Source organism: Lampetra planeri, chromosome 31, assembly GCF_965212315.1.
Source record: "Lampetra planeri chromosome 31, kcLamPlan1.2.h2, whole genome shotgun sequence".
Lineage (NCBI taxonomy): Eukaryota > Metazoa > Chordata > Hyperoartia > Petromyzontiformes > Petromyzontidae > Lampetra > Lampetra planeri.
Genome location: NC_136137.1, coordinates 11,804,917 through 11,831,744, shown reverse-complemented (window position 1 = coordinate 11,831,744; position 26,828 = coordinate 11,804,917). Strand labels below are relative to the sequence as shown.

The window sequence follows — 26,828 nt, the reverse complement described above, 5'->3', positions numbered from 1 at the left end:
CGCATTCACTCACGAAGCCACACGCAATCACACATCCACACGCACGCGCAGCCCTGCTCACTCCAGCATCCCACCCCCTCCCTCTCACTCCATCGCTGCACCCCTTCCTCTCTCTCTATCTCCTCTTGCCCTCTCCACCCACGTCTCCCCCCACCCCCTCTCCTCCCATTCTCCCTCTCATTTCTCCAATTTTTCTTACTCCTGCCTCGGCCTCTCGCACTCTCTCTCAATACAGTAGGGTATCTCACTCTCATCCGCTCTCTCTCTGCCGCCTCTCCCTACCGCTCTCCTCCCCTCTCTCCGTCCACACCACCCTCTCTCCTCCCGCCCCTCTCTCCCATTTCTCGCCTCGACACCACCGCTCCTCGTTCCCTCTCTCCGTGGCGCCGCGTCGCGCTGATGGTGATGATGGTGGCTGCTGCCGGAGGCTGGCGTCTCTGCGCGCTCTGTCTCTGCGCCACGCTCTGCTGTGCGCTGCTGCTGCCCGGTCCCGGCGCGGGTCGCGCGACGCGGATCTCACGCGGGGCCTCTCCCGCCGCGGGCCCCGGCACCGCCGGCACCGGCGTGAGACGACACCCGGCGGCCCGCATCACCTCGGGCGGCCGGGCGTCGAGCGCGGGACGCGGTGGTGGTGGCGGCGCGGAGCGGCCGTGGGAGGAGGAGGACCCGCGCTGTAACGCGAGTCGCCGCCGCGTGCCGCTCACGGTGGAAGTTCTGGCGCGGAGGTTCCTGCTCAGCGGCGACCCCGCGGCCCTCTCCGCGGTGATGCCCTCCCCTCCCTGCGCGGGGCCCTACCAGCTGCGCGACCTTCCGTGGTGGAGAGACTCCCCCTCCGCGTCGGGAGTCGACAGCGACGGCGGCGGCGAGGAGAAGGAGATGAAGGAAAACAAGACGAGAGGCGCCGCCGAGGCGGACGGTCATGAGAGAGGAGCGAGAGGGGGTCCCACCACCGCCGGAGAGGGGTGGGGGCCCGGGGAGGGGGGTCCCGGGGAGGGGGACCCCGCGTCGCGGCTGTACGAGGCGCTGCGCGGGCCCGCGTGGTCGCTGCTGGGCGCCGTGAATCTCCTCAACCTGGCGCTGCAGGCGAGCGACCTGCGCGAGTCGAGCGCGCGCGACGAGGCCGAGTGGTACCACGCGCTCGCGCGCTCCCTGCTGCTGCTGCGCGCGGGGGACGCGCGCGCACTTCGCGCCGCCCTCGCGCTGCACCCGGGGGGGCCCGCGCCGGGTGGGGGCGAGGGCCCCCCGGGCGCGCCCGGGGGGCCCAGCCTGTACCTGCGCGCGTCGCGCAGCGGCCACTCGATCGCTCTCGAGGATCTCGCGGGCGGTGGCGCTGCGGGCGATGGCGTTGATGGCGGTGGTGCCGGTGCCGATGACGGTAGTGGCGCTGCTGCTGCTGCTGATGATGATTCTGCTGCTGGAATTGCTGGAAGCGCCGCCGCCGCTGCTGCTGGGGCCCGGGTCTGGGGAGCCGTGGAGGAGGGGGAGGAGGAGTGGAGGTGGCTCCGCGAGCTGCGCGCGGCTCCGCTGCCCGTGGCGCCCCCGCTCCGCATGCGCGCCCTCGCCAACGACGTGAGGTCGCTGCGCTCGCCGCGCTGGAAGACGGGCCACGCGTTCCTGGCGGAGCGCGGACACCTGCGCTGGTCGCCCCCGTACCTGGCGTGCGACGCGGGGCGCCTGCGGCCCGGGTGGCTGCTCACGGTCACCGCCGCCTTCTACGGCCTCACGCCCGAGCTCACGCCCGAGTTCAAGTGAGTGGCCGCGGCTTCGGACGGCCCCGCCGCACGCAACCCAACCGAAAGCCACGCAAGGTCATTGTGTTGTTCGTCTATTTTGAGCTGATACGCACCTTGAACCGGTTTCAGGCAATTAATAACCGTAACCGAACTTTCGGGTTTGTGTTGGTGTTTGGAGGTCGCCAGAGGTCTGCTACCTGCGGCGCGGGAGCCGCACGCGGTCGCATTGAGGGCGTTATTTATGTATCTATCCGGGACAGTCTCGTATTCACACGCGGCTCGTGAAGCATTGCGTTTACATTTTTACCGAATTCTAAAACAATGGCTCTTCTTGTATTTTGGTTTGCTGACCCCTGAGTTCACCCGAACCGTCCACGACAACCGATCGGTTCGACTCCCTGTCAAGGGCGTGAGATTAAGGTCAGGTGATATAAGACGAGGTGAAGGTCGGGGTGAAGTGATTTGAGGCGACACTTCAGGAGAGAAGAGGTCAGTTGTGACGCACTACGCAAAGATGAGGTACGACGAGGTGAGAAATGTGAGGTGAGACGCGGTGAGGGGAGGTGAAACGTAGTGAGGGGATGTGAGGCGTGGGTGAGGGGAGGTGAGACGCGGTGAGGGGAGGTGAAACGGGGTGAGGGGAGGTGAGGCGTGGGTGAGGGGAGGTGAGGCGTGGGTGAGGGGAGGTGAGGCGAGGTGAGGGAGGTGAGGCGTGGGTGAGGGGAGGTGAGGCGGGGTGAGGGAGGTGAGGCGTGGGTGAGGGGAGGTGAGGCGGGGTGAGGGAGGTGAGGCGTGGGTGAGGGGAGGTGAGGCGGGGTGAGGGGAGGTGAGACGGGGTGAGGGGAGGTGAGACGGGGTGAGGGGAGGTGAGGCGTGGGTGAGCGGGACCCTGAGCGGGGCACGCGGACTCATGATCAACTACAGGTCACGTGGTTGGTAATGATGATGCTGACGACGAGATGCTGATGGTGATGTTCATGATGAGTATTTTGATGATGAATGGGCCAGTGATTCGTAATTCATTTAAAGAATACATCTGTGAAAAAGAGATGTATAGCGCATCGGATCCCTCCGGTATGAGTAAATATTCTGATTCTGATTAATTTTTTGCGGGTTCGATCGTCCTGTAGATATCACGTCAATTACTTAACTATAGCCCTCCACCACCCGACTGAGCCAAGCAAATTAAGTGTTCAAGTTGGGCAAAGAGCCCCCAGTTGAAACTGGATGATGAGGAATGTTCAAAAGGCCAGCATTAAATAGTCAACATTTTGCTTGTTGTTTAAACATTCCTTTGGTTTGCTGAAACAAAAAAACAAATAACGTGACAACTTGATTCGCCTATGTCGGGTGGTGGAGGGTTATCGTTAAATAATTGATATTGCATCAAGACGATGATCTAACCCACTCTGAACTTGTTATGAATCATGATCCTGGTCGTGAAAACCTTTTCCGCTCACTCACCGCTGAGCCGGAGCCCACGGTTGAATGTCCGTCACGGCCGCCCAGTGCGTTCCACGGTAAATTTACAAAACGCTCGCTATGAAATGGACGTTAAAAAGCCAAAGATCTGATTCGTGGTGAGACAGCGCCACGGTGAGATTCAGAGAGAGACATCTACATTGCCAGATGACAGAATCACCCGCATCACCTTCACACACCACTTCACACAGCCCTCGTCTCACACAGCATAGCCCCCTCCGTCGCACCCTCCCTTTAAACCGTTACTCACAGCCTCACACCCTCACACGCTCCCCTCACACACTCACACCCGCCCCTCCCACCCTCACACCCTCCCACCCTCACACTCTACCCTCCCACCTCCCACCCTCCCCTCACACCCTCCCCTCCCACCCTCACACCCTCACACTCTCCCCTCGCACCCTCCCACCCTCCCACCCTCACACTCTCCCCTCCCACCCTCACACACTCCGCTCCCACCCTCACACCCTCCCCTCGCACCCTCCCACCCTCACACACTCCCCTCACCTCCTCACACCCTCACACTCTCCCCTCACACCCTCCCACCCTCCCCTCCCACCCTCACACTCTCCCCTCACACCGTCCCACCCTCACACTCTCCCCTCCCACCCTCACACCCTCCCCTCACACCCTCCCACCCTCCCCTCCCACCCTCACACTCTCCCCTCACACCCTCACACCCTCCCCTCACACCCTCCCACCCTCCCCTCCCACCCTCACACTCTCCCCTCACCCCCTCACACCCTCACACTCTCCCCTCACACACTCCCCTCCCACCCTCACACCCTCCCCTCCCACCCTCACACACTCCACTCACACCCTCACACCCTCCCCTCACCCCTCACCCCCTCACACCCTCCCCTCACACTCTCCCCTCACACCCTCACACTCTCCCCTCACACCCTCACACTCTCCCCTCACCCCCTCACACCCTCCCCTCCCACCCTCACACCCTCCCCTCCCACCCTCACACTCTCCCCTCACCCCCTCACGCCCTGCGCTTACACCCTCCCACCCTCACACACTCCACTCACACCCTCACACCCTCCCCTCCCACCCTCTCCTCCCACCCTCACACTCTCCCCTCACCCCCTCACACCCTCCCCTCCCACCCTCACACACTCCGCTCCCACCCTCACACCCTCCCCTCACACCCTCCCCTCACCCCCTCACACCCTCACACCCTCACACTCTCCCCTCCCACCCTCACACTCTCCCCTCACCCCTCACACCCTGCGCTCACACCCTCCCACCCTCACACACTCCACTCACACCCTCACACCCTCCCCTCCCACCCTCCCCTCCCACCCTCACACTCTCCCCTCACCCCCTCACACCCTCCCCTCCCACCCTCACACACTCCGCTCCCACCCTCACACCCTCCCCTCACACCCTCCCCTCACCCCCTCACACCCTCACACCCTCACACTCTCCCCTCCCACCCTCACACTCTGCCCTCACCCCTCACACCCTGCGCTCACACCCTCCCACCCTCACACACTCCACTCACACCCTCACACCCTCCCCTCCCACCCTCCCCTCCCCTCCCACCCTCACACTCTCCCCTCACCCCCTCACACCCTCCCCTCCCACCCTCACACACTCCGCTCCCACCCTCACACCCTCCCCTCACGCCCTTCCCTCACCCCCTCACACCCTCACACTCTCACACTCTCCCCTCCCACCCTCACACACTCCACTCACACCCTCACACACTCCACTCACACCCTCACACCCTCCCCTCCCACCCTCACACACTCCACTCACACCCTCACACCCTCCCCTCCCACCCTCCCCTCACCCCCTCACACCCTCCCTTCCCACCCTCACACTCTCCCCTCACACTCTCCCCTCACCCCCTCACACCCTCCACTCACACCCTCACACCCTCCCCTCACACCCTCACACCCTCCTCTCACACCCTCCCCTCCCACCCTCACACTCTCCCCTCACACCCTCACACACTCCGCTCACACCCTCCCACCCTCACACACTCCACTCACACCCTCACACCCTCCCCTCCCACCCTCACACCCTCACACACTCCACTCACACCCTCACACTCTCCCCTCCCACCCTCACACCCTCACACACTCCACTCACACCCTCACACCCTCCCCTCCCACCCTCCCCTCACCCCCTCACACCCTCCCCTCCCACCCTCACACCCTCCCCTCCCACCCTCACACTCTCCCCTCACCCCCTCACACCCTGCGCTCACACCCTCACACACTCCCCTCACACCCTCCCCTCCCACTCTCACACTCTCCCCTCACCCCCTCACACCCTGCGCTCACACCCTCCCACCCTCACACACTCCACTCACACCCTCACACTCTCCCCTCACACCCTCCCTTCACCCCCTCCCCTCCCACCCTCACTCTCTCCCCTCACCCCCTCACACCCTCCCCTCACACACTCTCCCTTCTCACCCCACCATCACACTCTAATCCCCCAACCTCCACACCCTGAGCGCTGATCCTAAAACCCCCCACCCCGCCTCTCACCCCCTCCCCTTTTCTAATGAGGAATTGTTTCCAAAAATAACGCGCGCTCACGGCCAAAATTCAGCATCGTCCATCATCATCACTGGGCGCTCCATCGTCATCGTCACAGTGCGCTTCATCATCATTATTCCCGCCATCCACGCTGCACTTCATCAGCAGCATGGCAACAGCAGCAGCATATTCATCATCATCATCACCGCCAGTAACCGCAGCATTATCATCATGAGTAGCTCAATGAGCAGCAATCAGCAGCAGCAGCTAGACCAGCAACAGTATTATCATCAGCAGTACAACGGGCAGCAATATAATAATCATCAGCAACATCAGCAATAGCATCATCAGCTGCATCATGCACAGCGCCGAATTCAGCTCCGTGCATTATGCGCACGTGCACAGCGTCCCAACTCCATTCCGCGTCTGTCTCTCTCCATCCCCTCTGCGTGTGTGTGTATTTCTCTCTCCATCTCCTCTCTCTCCATCCTCTCCCTGTCCTTCCATCATCATTTCTTTCTCTCCATTATCATCTCTGTGTCTCTCTCTCTCTCCATCGTATCTATCTCTCCAGGGGCGGTTTCTTCATTAGGGCGATTGGGCGACGCACCACCAATGTCATTCAACCACAGAGTCACGCTAGCCGTCACTGTCAGTCTGTGTGTCGCTCTCTTTACTCAGTCTTTCCAACCCATTCATCCTCTCTCTGTGTCCATCTCTTTATGTCTCTCTCCATCCTCTCCGTGTCTCTATCGCTCTCTATCCTCTGTCTGGCTCTTTCCAATCCCTCACTCGTTGTGTCTCTCTTCATCCTTTATCTCTGTGTCTTTACCCCCCTCCATCCTCTCTGCGTTTGTCCATCCAAAAGGAAGAGAGAGAGAGGGGTGAAAACGTTACACATGCTAAACGCAAGCAATAATGCACAGAACATTGTACGATTATTTGGAAAACATTGAGAAGTCAGTAAACACAACAGAGAAGAGAGAGAGAGAAGATGCCATGATCAACACTGGGAGCGCTAGAGCAGTGGACGTAACAGGGTAATGATGATTGGTGGATCACCAATGGCAGTCCCCAAACATCCACTCGGTGAACGTGAAACGTTGGCCCAACATTGGCATGTGGTTGGCACCCTTGGACCGATGTTCCGTGTTTACCCGTAAGATAGTACCACCACCCATGACAGAGACAGGATCACGCGGCACACACTCCCTCGAGTGCTTGCTAACACAACTTTCCCCCAACAGCCCCTGGAGGTTTCACTGGGGATCTTTGCCTCTTCATGTGCCCGTAGGAACTCGCCAATCGTCGTAGTTGCTCGCCAACAGCACTTGCTCCAACAGTGTGTATGGGGTTCTTTGTCTCGCACGTGTCTCTGTGTGCCTGCGTGTCTCTGTGTGCCTGTGTGTCTCTCTCACTCCGAATCAGTCGAGCGGCAATATCTTTTCATCGGTTGCGTAACGCTGTGTGGAAGCTACCTGGTCTGTCGCTCCGCACGAAGCTTCAGGTCTTTTCGGCCACGGTCATTCCCTCCCTTCTCTACGCTTGCGAAACGTGGACCCCCCTAATGGAGCATCTTCGCCGGTTGGAAACATTTAGGCTGGCCTGCCTACGATCCATCCTGGGTTTAACCAGGCTGGATTGTGTGAGGAGCTCACAAATCCTTGAAAGATCTGGGCAAAGTCCCATCGGTGAGCTCCTCCGGCAGGCAAGGCTGCGTTGGTTGGGTCATGTAGCCCGCATGCCCAGCCACCGCATGCCTAAACAGCTTTTGTTCAGCCGGATCGAGGGGGCTAAACGGGCGCGGCACGGGCTAGAGAAGAGATGGAGTGATGTGGTACAGGAGGACGTGGAGCTGAGTGGACTTGCCGATGACTGGTACCAGCAGTGTCAAGATCGGCCTCAGTGGAGGAGGCTCGTGAAGGACGCTACTGGGCAGTTGGAGGCAGTCGCCCTCCAACAACAACGGAGGGCGGAGGAGCGACGCTCACAACAACGAGCGGAGTGCCGGGTAGCTTAAGCACAGCAAGTTGGTACAGTAGGGGGAACAGGTGGTGCATCAGCCAGTCATCTCGGTCATCTCGGTCAGTCGACCCGTGGCACCTGCTGGGTCTGCCCCGTGACCTCCTGCCAGCGGGCGTTCGACACTTCACGTGGCCTCAAGATGCACTTGGCCTGGCACAAGCGTCGTGGTGACGTCACCGCCACTTAGTGGCGAATGGCGGTTGTTGTTGTGTGTCTCTGTGTGCCTGTGTGTCTCTGTGCTGAGAATTTTTGTGAGGTCCTGGTGGAGGGGAAATCCCTCAGCACAGAAAACATAATTGGGCAAAGTGGGGACGACCCTGCTGAGGCTGCACTGCCTCAAATATTAGAAATAGCCAACCCCTGCGAGTGGCTGGCTGAGGTGCCATCTGTTGAGGAAGTACGGAAGGCGATCCAGAGTCTGAGACCAGGAAAAGCGCCGGGCAGATATGTTATCCTAAGCGAACTGATGAAGGAGGGTGGCTTTTGTGTCCAGACAGTGTGATGGGAAAGGTCATGGCAAGGATTATTCAACATCGCACGCTGATGAGAGGCTTATGGAGCCCCAATGTGGTTTCAGGCCAGGGCGGTCCTGCACAGATGCCATATTCTCTGTCCGCCTTCTGCAGCAGAGGTGTAGGGAATTCCAGCAGAACCTACATCTCCGCTTTATTGACCTGGTCAAGCCCTATGATACCATCAATAGGTCTGGGCTGTTTTTCTTGCTTTCAGAATCCATGATTCTCTGCTCACAATCAATAAGGACCGTCATGATGGTGGGCAGGCCCGGGTAAAGCTACGTGGCCGAGAGTCAGAGTAATTCCTTGTTTACCTTGGGGTGTGACAGGGATGTCCTCTGGCGCCTGCATTATTTACCATATTTTTGACCACATAGTTCGAGAAGCCTTCCATTGCTATACCGGAGGAATATCCATCTGGTACAGATACATTGGGTGACTTATTGATGCCTGGGTACAGTCGAGGGATGGCTCCCTATTGTGTCGACCATGTTATATATGCTGATGATCTGGTGATTGTTGCTCACTCAGAGAAGGAGTTGGAGGCTATGCTGCTTAACCTGGTGCATACTACTAAGAGGTGGAGCCTTACCATCAGCCCCACCAAAACTAAGCACCTGCCTGGGTAATTTGTACTATCGGACACTCTACCCCCACAACTCCCTACTGGTGGGGCAGCAGAGGTCTAACTCTGAATCAGTCGAGCAGCATTTTCTTTTCATCGGCTGAAGCTGTGTGGAAGCGACCTGGTCTGTCCACACGAAGCTAACGAATCTTCTCAGCCACAGTCATGCCCTCCCTTCTTTATGTTTGCGAAACGTGGACCCCCCACCATGGAACATCTACGCCAGTTAGAAACATTCAGGCTGGCCTGCCTAAGAGCCATCCTGGGTTTATCTTGTGTCCCCATGTCCCCGTGTCCCCATGTCTCCACGTCACCACGTCTTCGGGTCCTATGTATCTGGCTCCCAGGGGTGGGATCCGCCTGGACCTGGACCTGCAGGCCGTGGATGTGGATCAGTGTGCCTCACGCGGCGGGTGGTTCTCAGGGACGCACTCCTGCCCAGCCAACTCCACACAGGTGCGTGGGGGGGGGGGTGTCAGTTGTCTGGGTTCATAAGAAACGGGGACACGGGGACATAAGACACATAGACACATGGAAGCACGGAAACCTGGGGACATGAGCCACAAGAACACGAGATACGGTGGCATAATACACAGGGACAGGGAGACACGGGGACACGGGAAAACGAGACAAAAAGACACTGGGACATGAGCCACGGAGACGCAGGGGCACGAAACGCAGGGGCACGAAACACAGAGACATGGAAATGGGGGTGGGTGGGCGGTGGGGCACTTGTCTGGGTCTGGGTTTAACTCGGGATGATGGTCTGGGAACTAGCGTCTGTGTTTGGATGGTCGGTGTAAGTAGAAGTGAAGTATGACTGCGACGTACTTCGGGCGGGTTCATCAGAACTCCACAAACAATAACGTCAGCAAACTATTCCAGTGTATATTGGCTCCCGTGCCCCTTGTCCACACTGCTCAGAACTCTGCACGTTGTCCAAGCGGCCCATAGACCACTCGCTCTCTCCAAAATCACCCACTCACTCGGCTACTTGATCTCCTGCTCTCTCCCTCCCTCTCCGACTCCCCATACCGTCAGTCACGCCAACCTCCTCCAACCCGGCACTTTCTCCTCACTGCCCTGGCCCTGCCCCTTCCGCTTCACACTGCTCCCCTGGGACCGCTCCCCTCTGGTCCTTTCGGCTTTAATGCTCTTACCCTAGCCTCTGCCTTTTGTCTTCACGCATTATCCGTCCCCTATATCTTCATACACATTGGCCCCTTGGGTCATACACCCCCTGGACTATCCAGGGCCTCCCTCTCCATCCCGTCACTCGCGGCCTATTGCCATGCCAACTGCCACCAGTTTCTCCTCTGGCTAGTCGACCCCGACTCTCCTCCTCGTGTCGTTGGACGCCGTCATCCCTCCCCCACGTCTTCTCGACTGCCCCTGCTATGCTGAGCTGCTTCCACCTGCCCCTTGTCCTCAGGTGCCGTGGCTGTACCCGTGTAACCCCGCTCCTCCAGTGCTGTCTTTACGTTACGCATGAAATTAGTTAAACTTCGTAAGAGGAGACCGTAGAGTGTTGATAGACCAAGGCTGAATTTCTGTGTTAAGTATGGCAGCAATGTGCTTCAGGAGCTCAACGCCAATGTCAGGCTCTGCTGACCACGATGTGAGGGTTTTAGGAGAGAGCTTGTGTAGTGGTGCTGTTCCTCCTCCTCTGTTAAAGAAGCGCAGACTACAGTAGTTCACGATGCGGTCCATAGTTCGTGTTGCATGGCCACAGTCGTACTGTTGTGGTTTGTGTCTCTAAGTTTCCATTTATGCACATCGGCCCTTAAATGATATTATGATGAGGTTGATGGTTCTACCGATGTCTTATTGGAACAGGTGAAGGAATATCAAAGCCAAAAGGTGCAATCATGTCCGGGTCTAGAATGAGGTGTTTATTCTGGACGTCCGCGTTGATTAACTCTGTTGGCCGCATTCTTCCGGATCTGGGTGAGATTACAGAATGGTGACAACACAAACCCAGAAGGGGGATCTGGACTTGAGTCGGAGGTGGTGAGGAACATCGTTTGAGCTCTTGGTTGATGATGGCAAGGCGGTTGCCATTGGCAGATACTCGGTGGCAGAATGTGTGCCAGAACAGCGAGCTGGGCGATTGGTGTCTGGTTCAGAGTTATGGTTGTGATGCGCATCACATCACAGTTCTGTGTGTGACCTCCCGCACCGGGCTGGAGCGCAGTGACTCTGCCACTGGGTGGATGAGTGATAGGGGTGGCAGTTCGCAGCACATCAGCCGAGGCTAAACTGGGGGAGAGGTGTGTGTCGTGGATGTGTGGTGTGTGTGGTGTTGGGGGCGTGGTAGGGTAGTGGTTACTACATTGCGCTACAAACCTGGGAATCCGAGTTTGATTCCCCCTGATGTCTAACGCCAGTGGAAATTATTTGAACCGGTCCTGGGCTTCCCCTAGGTCTACTCAGCCTCAAATGATTACCTGGTGCAGTGTGTAAAATCGCTACTACTAGGGAGACAAAGGCGACCGGGCGTGGTGCTGACCACCCACCCCTTCGTGTACCGTGCCGACATTCATAGGTGCTCGCTAACAGCACTTTCCCTAGCAGTGTTTTAAAGGCTGTATGGGGGATCTTTGTCTTTATTTTGTGTGGTGTGTGTGGGTGTGTATTTGTGGGGTGTGTAGGTGAGATGTGTGCTAGGCTTGCGTGTGGTGTGTGTAGGCGAGGTGTGTGTGAGGTGTGTGTGAGGTGTGTTTAGGTGTGGGGTGTGTAGGTGTGGTGTGTATAAGTGAGATGTGTGTAGGCGGCGTGTATGCCTGTGTGGACTAAAGAACGAAGGGGGAGCGCAGAGGCGAGGTGTGGGAAGCTGAGTTACTGTGAGCTCGCCTCCCCATCAACGGGAGGAGAGGGATGCTGGTGGTGGTGGCTTACGCCCCCACCAAAGACGACTACTTAAGTTACGGAGCAGCGAATGCGGGCCCATGTCTTTTGACACCAGGACCTACCGTCGAGGTGATCTTCCTACTGGCCATCGGCTTGTCATCTGTAAGATATTCCGACCATACTTTCACTTTGTTGGCAATCATCCATCAAGGGCCAGGATAAAGCCCACAATAGCCTGGTCTTCTATAGGTGATGAAGGTTGCAAGTGGAAATTTCGCCATTGCTTGCAACTGGGATTGACATTACCCCCACACCCTCCTCATGACACTGAGGGGAAATGGGTGAGTTTCAAGACAGCGACTAATGCAGCTGCTATGGGTGCATTGGGAACGCAGTCCAAACCTCCCCAGAAACCCTGGCTAATGGAGGAGGTGTTCCAGCTGGTTGAAAGTAAGTGGCAAGCGAACCCTCACTGTGTACAACATCCCACTTCAAAGAACAAGAAGGCTTACCGCATCATTCGCCCGGAAGTTTGGGAGAGCCGTGCGGCACTGCAAGGATGAGTGGCAGTCTGGAGTTGCTGAGGAAATGGGAACTGCCTCAGTAGCACACGAGAACAAATCACTTTCTAACACTATCAAGAAGTAACTTGCAACGCGCCACCTATCACCACCCTTAAGGGAAATAATGGTGATCAGATCTCTGACCCCCAAAAACAGGTTCGCAGGTTTGCTGAGGATTTCTCTGAGGTCTTGTTGGAGGGGAAACCCATCAGCTCAAACAACATCATAGCGTAAGGTAGGTTTGACACTGCTGGTGTTTCTGTGCCTAAAATAGTAGAGGAAGCAGGCACTCCTTGTGGTTGGCTGATTTGGCATCTGTTGAAGTGCGAAGGGTGATCCGGATCTTGAAACCAGGTAAAGCACCCGTGAGAGATGACCTCTCAAGCGAACTGCTGAGGGAGGGTGGCATTTGTGTGCAGATGGCCCGATTTGACATAATTACAACTGTCTGGTCCACAGGACGGACGGGTTCCACAGGATTGGAAGGATGCCCTGGTGGTCTCCATTTAAAAAAATGGGGACCGTACTGATTGCAACAACTACCGGGGTATCTCCCTCCTCAGTGTGCCGGGAAAGGACCTGGCAAAAGTATTCAACATCGTCTTGCCAGACGTGCTAAGGAGAAGCTTGCAGAGCCCCAATGTGGTTCCAGACTGGGGTGGTCCTGCATGGATGCCGTTTTCTCTTTCCTTATGCTGCAGTAGTGGTATATAGCATTTAAACAGGTTCTACTTCTCTGCTTTATTGACCTGGTCAAGGCCTATAATACCATCAATAGGCCAGGGATCTGGGTTATTCTTTATACTTTAGAAATCCCAGACTGCCCACAACCATTAAGGATATTTTTTTATGGTGGGCTAGCCCCGGTAAATTCGCATGGCCAGGTGTTGGAGCCAGGTTCTGTTCATTTTGGGGTGTGACAGGAATTTCCTCTGGCTGGTACACGTTTGAAAATCATATTTGACCACTTAGTTCGTGAAGCTTTCCATGGATATCCTCGGTGGAATTTCCATCTGGTATATATACAATGGAAGGCTGATCGATGCCCGGGTGCGGTCAAGGTCTCACTTCGAATCCGTCACGCAGCATTATATTTTCATCAGGTGCGTAATGCTGTGTAGAAGCTCCATGGCCTGTCGCTCCATGCAAAGCTTCGGGTCTTCTCGGTGAAATGCTCTCCCTGAAATGTGGAGCCCTCTTAATAAACATTTGTGATCCATCCTGGGTTTAACCAGATTGGATTGTGTGAGGAGCTGACAGATCCTTGAAGAATCTGGACATAGTCCCATCAGTGAGCTCCTCTGAGAAGTGAGACTCTGTTGGCTGGGTCATTTAGCCTGCGTGCCAAGCCACATCATGCCCAAGCAGCTTCTGTTTGGCTGGATAGATGGGGCTAAATGGACATGGCACACGCTAGAGAAGAGATGGACTGATGTGGCACAGAAGTATGTGGAGCTGATTGGACTTGCCGATGACTGGTACCAGCGGTGTTAAGATTAGCCTCTGTGGATGTTTGTGAAGGACACCGCTAGAGCCACCCTCCAGCAACAACAGAGGGCAGAGGAGTGATGCTCATGACAACAAGCAGAGCGCCGAGTAACTAAAACGCAGAATAATGGCACAGTGAGGAGCATAGTTGGTGCATTTGCCAGTCATCTCACTTAGACAACCAATGGCACCTGGGTCTGTTCTGTGACCTGCCAGCAGCGAGCTTTCAACACTTCACGTGGCTTCAAAGCGAACCTAGCATGGCACAAGTGTCGTTGTGACGTCACCGCCACTTATTGGCAAAGGGAAGTTTTTGTTATTGTAAACGTGTGTAGACTTGTGTTCACCCAGGAAAGCGTTGCTGAGTCTCAAGGATCTTTTTCAGGAGCGTCCTGGCAAGTTTTCGCTGTACAGGGGCAATGTTCCTGCTGCTGTATGTGATCCCTCTTTCAGTTATTTGCAGGTAGTGTTCAGTATTGGGGATGTTTCAGCCACTACCGGTGACATTGTGTTTTTTGGCTATGGGAGGACATCGGAGAACCCGGAGGAAACCCATACAGAACAGGGGGAGAACATACAGTACACACTCCGCACAGACATGCGAAAGAGTCGGTAATCAAACTCAGGGCCTTCTTGCTGTGAGGCACGAGTATCACAACTGCACTGCCACCCATGTTTACAGGAGCAGGGACAGTGACTGTAATGATGAAGACCCCTTATCCCCTTAGCCCTGTAACACCACATCGGCTCTCTGTCCGACCCCATGCCCCGTACCTGTCTCCACTCTCCTCCCTCCTGTAGTGTGTCCCCTTGAAGGGCCTCGGGTTCCGCCTGGAGGGCTACGAGTGCGTGTGTCTCCCGGGCTTCTACCGGCCCAACCACACTGCCAGGGATGGCCCTGCCAGTGAGTGCCGCTCCCCACAGGCAGCACAGCACGAACGACAGCTCCGCGTGATCCACCAACCCCACCCACGTGATCCACCAACACCTACCGCGTCATCCACCAACTCCTACTGCGTGATCAACCAAACCCACGTGCACTGTTTGTTGTGTAAATAATGTTGTTGTTCGTGATAGTTTGCATACTCCCTCCACCCTGCGATCTAATGCAATTGCCACGACTATTAATCGACTTAGGCTGTGGTCTGAGAGTATGAGTAATTCTACGGCTCTCTATGTATCTTGATATATCTTTATGTAACGCTATACATCTCTTATGTAACTCTATGAATCTATATGCAACTCTATATAACTATAGATCTCCATGTAATTGTACAACTCTTTATAACTAATTCTAGATTTGAAGCTTTCGTGACTGCAAGGAATCATCTTCTTAGGTTTTTTCGGTAAAGTCACGTAGAAAGTAAAATAAAATAAAAACAAAAATCACGACGTTTCGGAGGCAACACAAGTCTCCGTCATCAGGTGGGACCGTCACAGCCAGATTAGCTGTATCAAGTGGGGTCCTCCTTAAGTACCTCACTTGATACAGCTAATCTGGCTGTGACGGTCCCACCTGATGACGGAGACTTGTGTTGCCTCCGAAACGTCGTGATTTTTGTTTTTATTTTATTTTACTTTCTACGTGACTTTACCGAAAAAACCTAAGAAGATCTTTATAACTATGTTTCTCTATGTAACTCTATGTACCTCTATGCAACCTATGCATCTCTATGTAACGCTATGGCTCTCTATGTAACTGCAGTGTCCTGTAGCTGTGGCCACTACCAACGACCTTGGGCTGTGGCCATCCTTGTAACGTATGTATGTTGAAATTATTTCGCACCATACGTAGCCAACCCTGATAATCGGAGGTGTGGGGGAAGGACAACAAACTAAACAAAAAACGAAGTTCTAAAGAAATAGTTTTCAATCGAGATTTAAAAGTGCATAGCTGCAGTGGCTTCCTTATGTAGCACTGTAAATAGGGATATATATATGTGTTGAGGTGCAAATGACGACGCGGAGGCAGGTCTTCAGGTAAGGGCTTGCGCCGGTTATTTATTAAGGGTTTAGATAACTTTCCCAGGGGTAGGGGTCCTATACTGAGTCCTTCACACGACCCTGCACTCTGTCTGTTCCAAGCTCGGCTAGCTCCAGGGCTCTCTCCCTCGAGTCGGATCGGGGGTTCAGCCAACACTGACCGACCAGGGTGAGCAGCACCTTCTATCACTACAGCCGGCTTCTCTCCAGACTCCTTGAGCTCTACCCCTGGCTGGCTCTTCGATCGTTCTCTATCCCGGGCTCCCACAGTGACCCCGCTTTCGTCACGGGGTCCTCCTTAAGTACCTAGAGGAGACATGACGTCATCGCCCCGCCCAGCGCGCATTACATCACGTCCCATGACGTCATCGCACTGGACAGCGCACATGACGTCATGTCCCCATATTACTCCTCTACATTGTATACTAAATGGGTCGCGTTACTTATCTGCAGTTGTAGACGGGGACCATCAGGGGCAATACCTCGGATCGGGATAGGGGCTGCTAGATTCCCCAACTCCGAGGCAAGGGAAGGCTGCGGGGTGTGCGGGGATCCCCCGGGACCCCCCTTGGAACTCTCTGGAAGGGAGGCGTGGCCGGGGGCGGGCACGCCTCCAGAGCTGTATTAAAACTGGACCTCTGGACGGCTCGGGGCAGCCAGCTAGCCAGGACCCTGGAACTCCCCTGACCCGCCGTCCTTGTAAGGGCCAGATCTGAGTGGGCCAGTGGTGCGACCCTGGATCCCTCGGGGCCCGACGTCCTTGCAAAATACGCTGCGAAGATGTCCGTAGTTCGCATGATCGTTTATGATCCTTGACGAGATCAGCAAGGTATTGTGGTTTCTTTTGTGGCAAGCACTTTGTGTGTAATGAGTTGAAGCTCATAATATATTCGTTTGGCAACCAGAAGCCAATGCTGCTCAACACGCACTGGATGGACATTGTTGGATTTTGTAGTACCCATCACAACACGTGCTAAAGAATTTTGTACATGCTACAGCTTGGTAATATTTTAGCAGACGTCCTGTAGAGCCTTGTCAATACGATGCTACAGGCCAGCGTGTTGGCTATATCATGACTGAATAGTGAGTGGTCGAATGAGTCGTAGACACCTGATATGAAAAATGGAGGACCTGACTATATTTTGCATGTGATGATTATACGGCATATCCTGGCCAAGTATGGTGCCGAGGCTCTTTAGATGAGCAGAAAACTGAATTCTGGAGTCTGCGACCACCATACCTGATCATCTCACTATTTTTTGTCAGTGCCAACCAACAGAACCTCCGATCTTTCTGGATGAAGCAGCATCTCGTTTCGTGAAAACTACCAAGGCTCTCCAAATCATTTAACTGTGGAGTATAATTGTTTATCATCGGCATATTGATGGAACTTGATTTCATGTGATCAGAGGACATTGGCGATCAGAGATACGGACCCTGCGCTACGCCAACTCGGCATAGCATAGGCGATGAATGTTTGACACCCAGGTTGACGAACTGTGATCGACCATATAGGTATGATTCAATCCACCCTTGTGCTGTGCCCGATACACCGAACCTTGACCTTAGCCAACTGATGAGTATGTCAAAGTCGTTGGTGTTGAAGGCGCCTGAGAAATCAAGGCTAACCAACGCTGCGGCCCACTGGTCATCCATGATTTTGTAGAGGTCATCAGTGATCATTAGTAGACTCGTCTCAGTGTTGTGTAAGTTCCGGTACGCCGATTGCAACGGGTTGAATCAGCCTTTCACAGCGACGTGGGGAAGTAACCGCTTCAGACACAGGCACTTAATGACGTTTAAAATCGTACTCAGGTTTGAGATTGGGCGATAGTTTGTGGGGTCACTGGCTCAAGCCAATTTTTTTTCATGAGCGGTGTTACCTGCGCCATTTTGAACAGGTCTGGGAAACAGCCCCCTCGCTAAATGAAATATTTTCCAGGTGGACAATTAGCGGCGCAAGTACGTCTGATCATGATTTGAGAATCGACGTGTGGATGTAATCAAGCGGCGATGCCTTATTTGGCAGCCGTGCGATGAACATCGACACCTCTGTCACTGACGTTGGTGCCAGGGTCTCGAGTTTTGCATTAAGTCCAGGTTGATCAAACTCAGATGGCAGGCCGAGAGATTGCATTGCCTTCAGGTTAGAAACTGCCATCTTGAGTTCACTATTTTTATTGATGAAGAACGTCACAAGTACTGTGCACAGACCGGGCTGACTCGTTGATGGGTGATTGCAGTGCAGCAGACACTTCACGACGCACCACACTCACCATATCTCCTGCTCTCCACTCCCTGCGTCTCCTGCGGTTACCCCGTCTCTCCTTCCTCTACCCCGTGTCTCCTACCCCCACTTGTGTCTCCTACCCCCACCCCGTGTTCCTGTCCCTTTCCCGTGTGTCTGCTGCAGGAGGCCCGTGTTTGCGCTGTGGGCCATCATGCTGCGCAACGCGCTCGGGCCGCTGTGTGACCCCACGCGCCGCGCGGCCCCTGCGCCTCGCGCTGCTCCTCGTGCAGCTTGGAGCCATGGGGCTCGCGCTTGCAGCCATGCCGCTCACCTACAGCCTGCGGGAGCGCAAGGCACGTACACTCTCACTACATGCAGGCCGATCTTGACACCGCTGTTACCAGTCTTCGGAAAGTCCAAACAGCTCCACATCCTCCTGTACCAAATCAGCCCATCTCCTCTATAGCCCGTGCTGTGCCCATTTAGCTCCCTCTAACCAGCCAAACAGAAGCTGCTTCGGCTTGTGGTGGCTGGGCAACATAGTCTTGCCTGTTGGAGGAGCTCCCCGATGGGACTCCAGATCTTTCAAGAATTTGTGAGCTCACACAATCCAGCCTGGTTAAACCCAGGATGGATGATAGGGAGGCTTGCCTGAATGTCTCAAACCGGCGCAGATGTTCCAATATAGGCATCCACGTTTCCCAAGCATAGATTGCAGAGGGCATAACTGTGATCGAGAAGACCCGAAGCTTCGTGTGGAGTAACAAACCAGGTAGCTTACACAAAGCATGATGCAGCTGATGAAACGAAAATGCTGCTCAACTGATTCGGAGTGAGACATCTGCTGCCAAACCGGAGCTGGCCATAAGCACACTGCCCAGGTACGGAAGCTTCTCCACTCTCTCCACAACTGTCCCATCACGCATGGGGAGTTGAGGGGGTGGAAGTGTCTGATGGTACAACATATCCAGGCAGGTGCTTAGTTTTGGTGGGGCTGATGGTAAAGACCCACCTGTTAGTTGCATGATCCACGTTCAGCAGCAGTGCATCTAACTCCTCAGAGTGAGAAAGAATAATCAGATCATCAGCATAAATTACATGGTTGACCAATAGGCAGCCAGCCCTTGACTGCACCTAGGCATCGATCAGCTTCCCATTGTATCTGTATCAGATGGAAATTCCGCTGGTACAGCCATGGAAGGCTTCTCGAACTACATGGTTGAGAAATATGTTAAATAATGTGGATGCCAGAAGATATCCCTGTCAGAGAATGGCTCTGACTGCCGGCCACGTAGCTTTACCCGCGCCTGCCCATCATCATGAAGGTCCTTAATGATTGTGAGCAGTGTCAAAGACTCCAAAAACAAGAAAAAACTATCCCGAGCCCTGGCCTATTGATGATGTCATACAAATATAAAGACTGTGTCAGTAAGTCTCGAGGTGAAGACAGCGTGTCAGCGAGGCTGGATGCAAAGACAAGGTGCCAGCAAGTCTGGAGGGTCTTGGTTGGGAAATTCCCCAGAGTGTCCAAAAAAGACAGCTGGGGAAATTCCCCCAGAGAATCCACGAGGATAAAAGCAAGGCAAGAAGGGATGTTCGGGGTCTGTGGAGAGGGACTCGGGCCATCGTCGCTGTCTTCACATCATAACTGTCTTCACATCGTCGCTGTCTTCACGTCATCACTGTCTTCAAGTCATCGCAGTTTGCTCGGTCATACGATCTCCACGTCGGCATTATCTCATGACGACGTGGTCCTAAGCTACGGTACGTGAAATAAAAGAAACCTCCAAAGTTCGAGTCCGGAGTCATTACAACTGGTGTCATGAGTGGCAATAATTAAATGTTAAGATACGGCAGAAGAAAAAACCCACCGGGTGCAACTTCGGACGAAGGAGAGGAAGTTAAAGAAGCCACCTTCCAAGAAGCCCCGGGAACAGGGATCCCGGTCAATGAAACCCTGGAATGCTCGGGATTGGCGGGAGAAGACGGAGCTGGACGCCAGCAACTGCAGCCGCAAGCCACGGAGGGGTGGTAGGAGGTTGCAGGATGGCTCGACCTGCTCCTCACAGCAATCGTGCAGCTCTCACTGCAGCTGGCCACGACGGCGGCGACCAGGGGAGCCGTGGAGAGCACGGGACGAGACGCGACTGAAGAGCCCACGCGATCGCAAGCCATGAGGCTTGCTGCGGCAGAGCAACTGCGATCACCGACCACAAATGCCACCGCGACCACGGCGTATGCGACACAGGAAGCGGTCGCCATTTCTGCCGCGATGCAGGAACCAGCGGCCATTTTTTTGCGACCAACGTGATACAGCAACTGGCCGCCATTACTCCCGAAGCCGATGCAATGCGGCAAACGGCCGCCATTACTCCAGCAGCTGATGCGACGTGGCAACCGGCCGCCATGGCATGGGCGTCCCAGGGAGTGACCGAACCGGCTCCGTGGATGCAAGAGAGAGCGTCAGATCGGCCGCGACGGCTGCCCCCCGTCAAGGAATTTGTCACTGCGGGCGGGGACTGGGCTGCTTTGACTCGCCATTTTGAGGCGGCCTACCAGTCCGTAGGGTTGACGGAAGAGGAGGCTTTGTGGGTCCTGCCAATGGCCCTCGATGACGACGCTCTTGTGGCATTCCAAGCCATTCCAGTTGAGTCGAGGGCCACAATTCAACGGGCCTACAGGGAGATGGCGGCCTTCTTTGAGCCACCATCCAACACGCGGCAAAAGTTCCTGCAACAGAGGCGGGGGGAGGCTGAAACGCCCCTCGCTTACCACAGCACTTTGATGGCGCTTGGGCAGGCGGCCTATCCGCGTATGGATCTGGCCACACTGGACTCACTAACGATGGAGAAATTGCTGGTGTTTGCGTAGGAGACAGAGATCGTGCTGCCTGTCGTTGATGAAGAAGCGCAGACGTCCCTATGAGTGGCCAGGTGCCTGCAAGCTCATGACAGTATGAACCAGCGGCCTCGGGTAGTAACCTGGGCAGGTGAGCCCCAGTTGAGCGGTGCCTCGACCGCCCAATCGGCAAGGAGCAACCACACGATGGCGCAGCAGGATCTGTAGCTGGAGGGGGAAGGGACTACGGCAGTACAAGGCTGGGTTCAGTGGCAGGGGGAGACCTCGCGGCGGCCTCGAGATTGGAGGCCTAGGACGGAGGCGACCCCCCCTGCAGCAGAGACCTGCCATCACCTGCTTCAGATGTGGTCAGCCTGGACACATCGCCCGAGGATGCCGGAGCGACGCCCGACCAACTGCGGCGTCACCTACATCCAACCTTCTGCCGACGTCTGCTACACAGCCCAAGCAGGCAAGTCGTGACACACCAGACACCCGGCCCGAACCACCTCACGCATCTACGTTGCAGAGTTCGAACGTCATTTACATCCCTCATCCCTTAGCCATTGACGAGGTACAGCAAGTTCCCACTCTAGGCGGCTGGCCACATTCGAGCATTCAATGGAGGAAATTGGCTTTCCGGGTTGTGGCGGCGTCACCCGGCACATCCGGCACACCGGCAGTGGCTGGCTACATCGAGGGGGTGGAGGTATGTGTGTTAATAGACACGGGGGCCTCGGCCACTAGCATCACAACTAATTTTTGACACGTTGCCATCAGGGAGCCTTTGCGTTACGCCAGTAAGAAATGGGTGTATTGGGGCTAACGGAGGGAGCATGGGAATCGTGGGCCAGGTAGAAGCTCGTGTAAAGATTGGGGAATTGGAAATTATGGGACCTGTATTGATTTCCAAAGCACTAGCAGTACCATGTCTCTTGGGTGCCCCTAAAAATTCTGACAGATTTAGGATGTATCGAAATTCCGTCTGGACAGCGATTCTTTTTTCTGAACTCCCCAGCTAAAAGTCAGGTTGCGAAGGGTTACATTGTGACCTTGGTAAAATAATCAATAGAGATTCCACTAGGCACGCATATGTTAGTCCCTCTACGATACCGCCTTAAAGTGGCTGACCCTGAGGCGGGAGTCCTCCTTACTCCTTCAAACACAGCAACCCGCGGCCTCACGCTGGTGGGTGCGCGGATGATTTTCCGGGTGAACCAGGAGCCATTTTTACAGTTCCTAAATGTAGGAGTGAGACCCACGGTAGTCCAGGCGGATACGGTGCTGGTCTAAGCGACGGCTGCATGTTGCAAGGCTGTTGAGTCCGCTGGGGGAGAAATCTTAGGCACTGTGGATGAAAGGGCCGAGGTTAATGAAAGATGGGCAAAATAATTTTACGGGGAAAACCAAAATCTATCCGGGTCACAACACAACGATTTGCGGTCGTTGATACAACAATTTTCTGACATTTTTAGCAAGAGAAAATTCTACATTGGTCATACCTCACTGCTACAGCATCACATTCATATGGGCGATGCTGCTCCCATTTCACAGAACCCATATCGGCTGAGTCCTGCCGAAAAGGAAAATATACAGCTGGCAGTAGAGGAAATGTTGGCGGCAAATATAATCTAACGGTCAACAAGCCCCTGTGGAGCACCGGTTGTATTGGTTAAAAGCAGGACGGAAGCCTGAAATTTTTGTGTTATTTTCCGAAAATGTAACAAAGTCTCAGTGGCAGATGCGTATCCGCTTCCATGGATGGACGACTCCCTTGACGCATTATCGGGCGCCCGTTTTTTTTCCACATTGGATTTACTTTCGGGGTTCTGGCAGCTGCCCTTGGATGAATCATCAAAACCAAAAACTGCATTTAGAACACCTCAAGGGCTGGACCATTTCAATTGTCTTCCCATGGGATTACATTAGGCACCAGCCACATTTCAGAGGCTCATAGAGTTAGTCCTAGAATGACTGCAATGGGATTCGTGCCTCATTTATTTGGATGTGATTGTATTTGGTCGCACGGTCGAGGAGCACTTGCAACGGTTGCGAGCGGTATTCTTTAAAATACGGTTGGCTAATCTAAAATTGAAACCTGCAAAATGTCATCTTTTACAAACCTCATTACGTTATTTGGGCCACATTGTTAGTGCTTCTGGCATAGTGACAGATCCAGACAAAACGGCATGTGTACGTGACTGGCCAACCCCTAAAATGGTAGGGGAGGTGCACAGTTTCGTTGGATTTGCCTCCTACTACCGCCGGTTTGTTCCACAGTTCGCGACAGTTGCAAAACCCTTACACGCCCTGATGGCCAAAAACCATAGGTTTCAATGGGGGGAGGAAGAGGCTGCGTTTGTTTAGTTGCGAAGTCGCCTCGCTAATGCACCCCCCTCGATATCCAGATTTCTCCCTGCCATTTATCTTGGACACCGATGCCAGTGACCTAGGCATAGGGGCTGTTCTCTCTCAAGTTAAAGGCGGGGTTGAGAGGGTTATTGCTTACGGAAGTCGGGTCCTCACACCAGCGGAACAGCGATATTGTGACACCCGCCGAGAACTGTTGGCCATGGTCCACTTCACCCAACAGTATAGGCCGTACCAATATGGCAGGGAGTTCGTTATTCTTAATGACCATGCAGCCCTGCAGTACTCCCTACGAGTGGACCAGCCTTCGGGTCAGATCTCACGCTAGATAGAGATACTGCAAGAGTATTCCTACCGCGTGGTCTATTCAAAGGGCTTGAGGCACTGCAACGCGGATGCATTATCTCAGTTGCCGCCGGAAGAACGGTGTGCATGTGCGTTGGGTGTGGGACACTGTAGATCTCCTGGAGCCGACTTGCTGCTGGAATGGGGGCAACTCCAAATGGAAGACAGCTCTCTGTTAACTTGAAAAACCTCAGCCTCCGTTACAATCCATCACTGTGTCCCGAATCAATGAAATGGTGGCACTAGACATCCTGGGACCATTTCCATGTACACAAAAGGGAAACAAGTTTTTATTGGTTAGAGTAGTATATTTTACCCGCTGGCCTATGGCTTGGCTGCTGCCTGACCAAACAGCCGCATCCATCGCAGAGGCATTCCTCCATGGCTACGCTTTGGACAAGGGTGCCCCTGAGCAGCTTCGCACTTACCAGGGGCGAATTTTTAATCCAAACTGCTGCGCGAAGTGTGTGAGGCACTAGGCACTAAAAAGATGAAAACATCACCATACCACCCTCAAACGGATGGGATGGTGGAACGCTTGCACAGAACTCTAATATCTATGCTCTGCTAAGTGGTAAATGAGGCACAACCAGATTGGGACTCGCATGTTCCGGGAGTTCACGCCTCTACGGGATTCTCCCCTTTTTTCCTTATGTATGGCTGGGAGAATGAACCAACCATAGAAACTCAATTGGGTACAGCCTCAGGAAAGAAGAATAAAAAACATCAATTTTGGGCCAATGCACGTTACGCTGAGTCGTGTGTCAGAGGCGGCAAGGCAGCCAGGGAAAACATTGCCAGAGCGCAACCCGCTAATGAAAAGAACACCGGGCAGTGGGAATACGTGCTTCCGTGGGTGGACGGGGACAGGGCATGGTTACATTGCCCACAGGTACCGCCGGGTACGTCCCCTAAGTTGCACCGCCCATGGCAAGGTCCAGTGGAGGTCATAGAGGTGAAACGGTCGCAGTGTGTATGAATACAGACAGGGCGTTGCCACTGGTTTATCCACCCGTCACATCTCAAACCTTATGTACATCCACACCCAGACAGCTCATCCCCATGTCCTGTACGGCCAATGTCTGGTGTGTCCGACGTGCCGGGGCGCTCAGCTACAGAAACTGCACACCAAAGGAAAGTTGTTGTGCTGCCGACAGTTTCAACGCTTCTAAAGCCCGGGGTGTCCCAAGAATATGTTACATGTAAGGGACCATACTCGGGAGCCCGCTCGAGTTCGTCAAGGGACGCCGGGGATGGCACAAGATTCTGCAAAAGACAAGGGACTGACATCGAAAACCCGCTGAAACTGCGTAAGGATGCGCTAGTAAGCCCAAAACCAAATCAGGGATATTCAACATTCCCCCCTGAGCCACGTGCGGATGTTTTGTTGTTAAATGTGTTATTGTTGTTGTTACTGGGTGAGTGGGGTCACACTTCTCACCCCTTAAAATAGCCTGTTGAGTTCGCGATCGTCGCACGCGTTCCTTACTGCAGTTCTGCCCTAACGCACGGTTCTACTAAAAATGGTTACTAGCCAAGACGGCTAAATTTTTTAATAGGGGGTAGGGGGGGTGTGGTAAAGACTGCGTCAGTAAGTCTCGAGGTGAAGACAGGGTGTCAGCGAGGCTGGATGCAAAGACAAGGTGCCAGCAAGTCTGGAGGGTCTTGGTTGGGAAATTCCCCAGAGTGTCCAAAAGAGGCAGCTGGGGAAATTCCCCCGGAGAATCCACAAGGATAAAAGCAAGGCAAGAAGGGATGTTCGGGGTCTGTGGAGAGGGACTCGGGCCATCGTCGCTGTCTTCACGTCGTCGCTGTCTTCACGTCGTCGCTGTCTTCACGTCATCGCGGTCTGCTCGGTCATACGATCTCCACGTCGGCATTATCTCATGACGACGTGGTCCTAAGCTACGTTAAGTGAAATAAAAGAAACCTCTAAAGTTCGAGTCCAGAGTCATTACGCAAACACATCTGGCAAAGAATGGTGGAAGTGATCACGGTGATAGTGGTCATGTTGATATGGATCACATGAGGACTGATGATGATGATCACAATCATATTTTTGATGATGATGTTCCTGGTGATGATGGCAATCACAGTAATGGTGTTGCTCATAATGATGTTTCTGATGATGGTGTTGATGATGCTGCGGTCGGCGATGCTTCTAATCACGGTGATGCTGAATATACTGATGCCAATGTTACTAATGTTGCTGATGATGATGTTCCTGATTATGTTACTGATGATGATGCAGCTGATGGTATTGCTGAAGATCTTACTGATGTTGCTTATTGTGATGTTACTGATGATGATAATGTTGCTGATGATGATGGTGTTGAGATGATGGTGCTGATCCCACAGAGCATCCGCTCGTCGGGCGTCGTGCTGCTCGAGGTGATTCTCTTTGGGGCCTTCCTCCTCTACTTCCCTGTAAGTGGATCACACTCTCCCAACATCCCCTTCCCTCACTCAAGTTCAAGTTCATGTATTAGGTATAGCCCTGTGAGCCATTCGGCTCTTGAATCGGGTGCAACCGCAACAAACAAAAAACAAAAACATGAACAAAAAAACATCTTAAAGTGAATATGTGACTGAGTGCAAACAGAAAATCCAAGAAAAGACAGCAATATATTGCAGAAAAAACACTCAAACCCCAGATGGAAGTGAACCCTCCTGCTGTGCTGCCATCATCGTACCCTGGCCGCAAGCCAGGAAGGAGATCGGGGCCTTGACACCCACGGGACGGAAGGAAGTTTCACCAATCTGTGTGTGATCCACCAACCCTCGCTACCTCCACAGTCAGTGCTGCACTGCTGGCACGCGCCACTGTGTGTGCAGCACGGCCATTATGAACCTCAAGAAACTATAGCCCAGTGACTTGAGGTGGGGTTGGTGAATCACGCAGAGATCACGTGTCTTGACATGCAACTGCAGGGGCTGGACGGTGGCCATGAAGGCACGGTGGAAGTTTGGTGAAGGCCTGAATCATAGGAGAATGGTACAGCAATAGGTGTAGTTGTGCTGCCTTCTGCTGTCCGCCACGTAGCCCTGCAGCAGAAGCAGCCTATCGCACCTGTTATGCACGGTGGTGGTCGCCCATCTGAGCAGCTATCCAGGCTCACCCCCTGCTTAGCTGCCGAGATGAGACAGAGACCATGCACGCTCCGCGTTATGCGGTCGCAGGCACACGCAATCGGTTTCAGGAGTTTATTTGATCGAAACGTCGTGATTTTTTTATTTTTTTTCTACCTACGTGAATTTACCGAAAGAACCAAAGAGTATGGAT

At 54.3% G+C, this 26,828-nt stretch overlaps 1 protein-coding gene across 1 annotated transcript in view; it reads left to right on the top strand.

The window, feature by feature from the left end:
• The first annotated feature begins 399 nt into the window (after window positions 1-399).
• Window positions 400-26,828, top strand: part of LOC144729032 (uncharacterized) — a 49,979-nt gene continuing 23,550 nt past the window's right edge. Inside the window, exons 1-5 of the mRNA XM_078608864.1 lie at window positions 400-1,748; window positions 9,226-9,334; window positions 14,581-14,752; window positions 18,176-18,345; window positions 25,904-25,972. Of these exons, the coding sequence (XP_078464990.1) occupies window positions 400-1,748; window positions 9,226-9,334; window positions 14,581-14,752; window positions 18,176-18,345; window positions 25,904-25,972 (1,869 nt within the window). The remainder of the gene's footprint in view (window positions 1,749-9,225; window positions 9,335-14,580; window positions 14,753-18,175; window positions 18,346-25,903; window positions 25,973-26,828) is intronic.